This window comes from Agrilus planipennis, unplaced genomic scaffold (genome assembly GCF_000699045.2).
Source record: "Agrilus planipennis isolate EAB-ADULT unplaced genomic scaffold, Apla_2.0 scaffold229, whole genome shotgun sequence".
In the NCBI taxonomy this organism is placed as follows: Eukaryota; Metazoa; Arthropoda; class Insecta; order Coleoptera; family Buprestidae; genus Agrilus; species Agrilus planipennis.
Window position 1 is genome coordinate 220637 of NW_020438917.1, and position 5870 is coordinate 226506.

Here is a 5870-nt window from a genome sequence, read left to right on the forward strand (position 1 = left end):
AGTATCTCTTAAAAATCAAAGACGATCTTAATTTTATTTCTAAATTAAAGTTCATTCATAGACAAAAGGCATAATTGTTGTAATATCTACATGATGTTAAAAATAAATATTTCACGTAATAATTTTGTTTGGATATATGTATCTATACATATAATAGTTTTGTCTCTCTTTTCTTTTGTTTTAATAAACAATAAATGTTTATAATGAGTAATTAATGGATAATATCCACAATTTTGACTTTATAACAGTCACTTTTCATCCAAACAAATGAGACGGAAACGCGACATTTTTATATCGACTCCAAGGAGATGTTTCTCTTAACGAACCAAGTCTGTTTTCCCCGAGACCATTTGCCAAACGGAATTGGTTATTATTTAATAAAGCTTTGACGTGGGGATAATTCCCAAAGAATAATTCTTTGCTATAAAGACGATGAACGGCTACAACAGCATTGTGGCCCACAAGGAGATATGGATCAGAGTAATCTAAAAGAATGTCAATTGATTACTGTTAATGGTTGATGAAATTACTACAACAAAATCAATAGGGGATCTGGCGAATTGTACTAAAAAATTAGTGTTGCCCAAATTCAGTCTTGGTCTTGCAGTCTTGGTCTTGTTCTTGCGTTTTTGCAAGACCAAGACCAAGAACAAGACCGCGTATTTTTAGCAAGACCAAGACCAAGACTGACCGTGCAAGACTTGAGCAAGAACAAGACATAGCCTGCAAGACTCTTGCGTCTTGCAGCTAGGACTTAGCGCTATTTCACTGAGTAGTTAGGTGTAACAGTTCGGTGTATAGGTAGGTACGCTTAGGAATTCTATGAGACGCAAAAAACTGTATCAAAGAATATGAAAAACTGGACCTATGCGCATTACGACTAATACCATAAACATAGCGAATAAAAAAATTATTAAAATCAAACTGAGTGCATGCATAGTTATGTTTTAACCATCGGCACTTTGATAATGCGGCATCAAAGGTTTTGTACTTACTTCTCAAAGAAATTTGCCGCTTTTCGGAAGTACATGGTTATGATACACGCGCCGGCGGCTTCTTTTGAAATCTAAAACAATCGTTGCCGCCACGCCGAAATCATAACATTTGACACTATTTGATTGCCGCCATAGGGTGTAGGTATACTCATGCAAAATAATTTCGAATTTTTTTACACGCTTTATATTATTGTTTGATTTGCGGCGGCATCCTTATCATAGAGCCGGCACGTGGCGAGGCGGCGCGGTAGAAAGCAAGGATCATAAATGTTTATTAAGAAACAGTTACTTCCATGGAAAACGACATATAGGTCAGTTGATTTTTCGAATTTCTTATCAAATCTTCAGTTATTTATTAATCTGCTTGATCTTTACTATGGCTATATTCATTCAAGCTCACAATGTTCCAATTCTAATACGTTTTTCTAGGATTTAAAGTAAACTTTAATAAATAGTTATAGACTAATAGGTAATTGCAAGACTTGCAAGACTCTTGCTGCAAGACCAAGACCAAGACCAAGACTGGGAGCGCAAGACCAAGACCAAGACCAAGACTGGGAGCGCAAGACCAAGACCAAGACCAAGACCAGGTGTATTGGCGCAAGACCAAGACCAAGACTGGCTAAGTCTCATCTTGTTCTTGCGTTTGGGCAACACTATAAAAAATACAGTAAACCTCGAAACTCGACTATTAAAAAATTTAAAATACGTTTGCACATCTAAGTACTAAATTATTAGAGGTTGGTCTCAATTCAAATTGAAAATCTTTTTATATTGTTAAGATCACAGTAATAGGGTAATATAAAAACCTCAAAAAGCGTTTAATCTTGAAGTATCAAATGTAAAAATTGCGACGAATAGTATACATAGGGCAAAGTCGCAAGACAATCAACGTTAGATTTAAAGAACATTTAGATTTAATACATTAGAAAAGTGTGTGCTTCAAATTGTTATAGTAAATAATGTACATTTAGCACTATATACCTTTAGAAAAATGAATTATTTATCTAAAAAGTCTGTTTAATTAGAAGATTTACCATTGACATTTACGAGAGAGAGATCAATGCTAGGCTGGTAAATGGAATCCAAATTTTCAGCATATAATGTAGGTAAGTCCAAAATTAAATCGCCTTCATCATGATTAGCAAGGGTGGGCGGCCAAAATGTTTCGCTATAGAGAGGGGTGTATGGTAAATGGTAACTTCTGGCTCGCCTTGCCAAACCATTATTTAATGTTTTCGTATTTGACGCGGGCAAGGGTAAAAATTTAACATTCTGGTAACTCGTGGTTGCAGCCAATGCTGACGAAATTATTAACGAAAAAACCAATTGAGTTGAATGTTTCTGGAAAAACGTAAAAGTACATATCATCATCAGAGATCAGATTTATTTAGAATAGTTCTGTTTAATATACAAATACAAAACGAGTAGATAATATTTATTTCACTTTTCTATTGTAAATGCCTTTTTTTAAACACAAGTTTTTACTTTGAAAGTATTTTTGGGAAGGCTAATAATGAATTTGATATCAAGTTTTGTCTGCCATATCAAGAAATTTTCAGGAAGATAGAAGTTATTTGGAGCTAGGTTGGAGCTAACGAAAATCTTCAAGGCAATGTCAAGGCACTTAATGATGAGAGTATTTGAAAGTTTGTCTACTGGTACGTATGACAAATGTCCAATAAATTACCAAGAAAATTACTAATATAGTTATGATTTAGAAGGAGAATTTGTTATATATTTGTAATTAAAAAAGTACAGTTTGTTTTGTAGCAGCAGAATTCGAATTTGAAACTCATGTTTGATCGTGATGCCAACAGTAGGTGCATACATATTTTACTGAAAACCGACCATTAGAAAGATATCTAGGTAGAGGACAAATGTACAATTACATACCTATCTTTTGCTGTTACACAAAAGTATGTTATTATTGCGAAAAAATAATAACAGCATTGGAACTGTTTGTCAACTTACTCAACATACGAATCCTTAAAAGAGGGGAAGTACAACCGGCTTATTATTATTGAATTTGAAATTGAACATACATAAGCCCTGTTTCGACATAAACAAATATTAAAAGTTGCAATAAACTTTTAAAACCCCGCTTTAGAAATACATTTTATGACTATACAAAAATCTTACCACTTTGCTTTGTAATGATTTGTTAAAATAACTTTCTAAATATGACTTTTTATAAACAAACTGTTGTCTAATATTGTCCTTTTTTGAGATGCACTTACTAAACTTTTATTTGTAGCGTTATTAGCCATTAGATAACAAGATAACCGGATCATTAAATTGCTTTAAAAGGTTGAGAAATTCATAAGAACTTAAGATAGTATTGATGAGAGCTCACTCTTACAATACAAAAGCAATTCCGTGGATGTTGAAATGGTTTTATTGCACTTGATCTGCTACACGAGTAGGAATGCAAAATGTGAACGGGATTTTTTTTACCACAGTTCAAAATATTTGTACACTCAGTATGCCCCGTTAAATTGTGGAATTTACCATTTAATGATTTTTAATTAAATTATTGTTCGAGATAATCTTGTTTCTTAACTACAGACTTTGAAAGGTATATAAACATTACCTATTATTTTCATCTCATTAAACATTTAATTCCGCTGTGTAAATAAATCGTTAACTAAACATTACATAATAATAGACAGATGGTTAATTATGCAGTTACTACTATAGCAGGAAGGTAACATTAATTGCAAAATTCTCGTTGCTGTCTGTCATTTACTGAATGTACAAAAAAGAATTAAAAAGTTTGGACAAATACACATGAAAAAGTGTTACTGAGAGACTTCGATGATGTACAGTATAAATTGTGAATTCAATTATTTAAATAAAATAACTATAATCCCACGTTGAAACTAGAGAAAAGTTCTAAAATTTGTCCATACAATTATTTTTATTTTAAATGACTATTAAATTTTGACGTCCAAATTTCGAAGTTCGGAGGTCTTAATGGATCGCATTTGAACGACGAAAATATAAAAGAGAAAACTTTTGTTTAAGTCCGATTTTCTATTTTATTAAACTACCATGAAATTATTTCAATGTAAGTTAAGAAGCGTTTGCTGGGTCAAATCGTGTTCTTTATTTAGAGTAGGTACCATCTGAGCGCAATGATAACTAATGTTTCCGGGTGAATGGTGACCAACTTTCTCGTTTCTCATAGTGTTGTTGCGATTTACGCAGCGTACACCATCTTCATACGGAAATGCTGAAAATAAGGCCGTTTTCAACCTCTGCCGTTGGTCTATCTATACCAAAATAGAAAGCAGAAATCATCATAGTTCACATGACACAAAATATCACACGACTACACGCGACCTTACTCCATTTTATTTCACGTGATTTGGCACTTATTTCAAATTTTTACACAATTGACTAAAATGTTAATTAAACATATCTAACCACAAAACACATGCTTATTAAAATGATTTTTAACTTTAATTAAATATGAAAAAACACGAGAGCACCAGTTGTAATAGTATTTTTTTTTTAAATTTTTATAAGATTAATCTCAGGCATGAAGGTCTAGTCAGAGACATATTAGATGCAGAAACAGGAGTTAGGAGGGGTAGATGTAGACCTAGGTCATATACTAATCGATTATGATTATATATTAATATTGTACTCATGAACGTTATCAGAAACATATATAAAAACGCTTCTTACGTCTTATCATTTAAGGGGTATGACATTTTCAATTTTTTTTACCCTGAGGATGCTGCAGAGTCTAAACAAATCAAAAATATTTTTACGATTAATAGTACGTGAATAACCATTTTTTTTGTTTGTATATCTATTCATACTTGATTTATCTATAAATAAATTAACTTTTCAGCTAATCACTTAATCAACAAAATTTTTGAGGTTTTTAGCATTTTAGCAACACATTCTATCTTCGTTTCGGTACTATTGTTTAAACTAAAGACGTTTTTTTATAAAATTATCAGTGAATTGTATTGGTTCATACCTGCATTTTTAATGATGAAATATTATTGTATCAGAAAAATAAAACACAATTTTACATAAAAATGCATTTAGGAATGCGTTGTATCTATTGTATTTATGAAGATCAAGTGCAGGCATTAATAATTAAATGACTATAAAATATGATAATGTACGCCAATAAAAACTATTAATGAAGTAAATGCTATACTAGACAAAGCAAGATCGCAAGATGTTTATATAGTAAACAGTAAATACTAAAAAAAAAACGTAATAAAAATATATAATAAGTCTGGTACCCCTTAAAGCATTTTCTATTTTTTAAATTTTTAAAAAATATATATTGGTACTTTCAGCAAATGAATTTGAAAAAGGTGTAAAACTGAAAATATAATGTGAACTTACCATATTATTACGAGACGATACAAAATAATAACAAGGGTTTGTTTGATAATACAAAAATTAAATAACTGTCACCATGCTCATTGTAAAACCAACTGCTTAGGGATCTACTTTACGTATTAGAAGACATTAGACGAGGATAATGTTAACTGTACTGAAAATAGTCTAATAAAACGTTACAAACTATGAATGGGTTCTCGATCCCACCAAAAGCAACATTTACGTTCTTCCAGATGCAAATTTTCAACAACAGAATTGTATTGTCTTCTTTAAGATATATTAGGCACTAATTGTATCTATACATGCACAAAACACGTATTTATATTAAAAAATTTATTCTGTTCTTCTCCTTATATAAAGTTAATGAAGATACGCGCATTTACCATAAAATGCATTTTCGATTTATATTTTTATTAATTAGATTTACATGTAGATACTTTGCCATGCATGTCAATCAAAATAGAAAATAAATAAATATTTATTATTAAAGCTACACGAGTAGGA

General features: G+C 31.2%; 1 protein-coding gene across 1 annotated transcript; it reads right to left on the reverse strand.

Annotated features, from left to right (window-relative positions):
• Positions 1 to 79: 79 nt before the first annotated feature.
• Positions 80 to 5504, reverse strand: LOC108741097. Its single transcript, XM_018475729.2, has 3 exons — positions 5370 to 5504; positions 2033 to 2339; positions 80 to 485 (listed from the first exon to the last, which is right to left on the reverse strand). The coding sequence occupies exons 1-3, from the start codon at positions 5370 to 5372 to the stop codon at positions 256 to 258; spliced, it is 540 nt and encodes a 179-aa protein (XP_018331231.1). The 5' UTR covers positions 5373 to 5504; the 3' UTR covers positions 80 to 255.
• Positions 5505 to 5870: the final 366 nt, after the last annotated feature.

Excerpts from the sequence above, each read along its gene's own strand:
- LOC108741097 (XM_018475729.2), bottom strand. Across the intron at positions 486-2,032 it reads CTCTCTCGTAAATGTCAATG|ATTACTCTGATCCATATCTC; the intron begins GTAAATCTTCTA and ends ACATTCTTTTAG.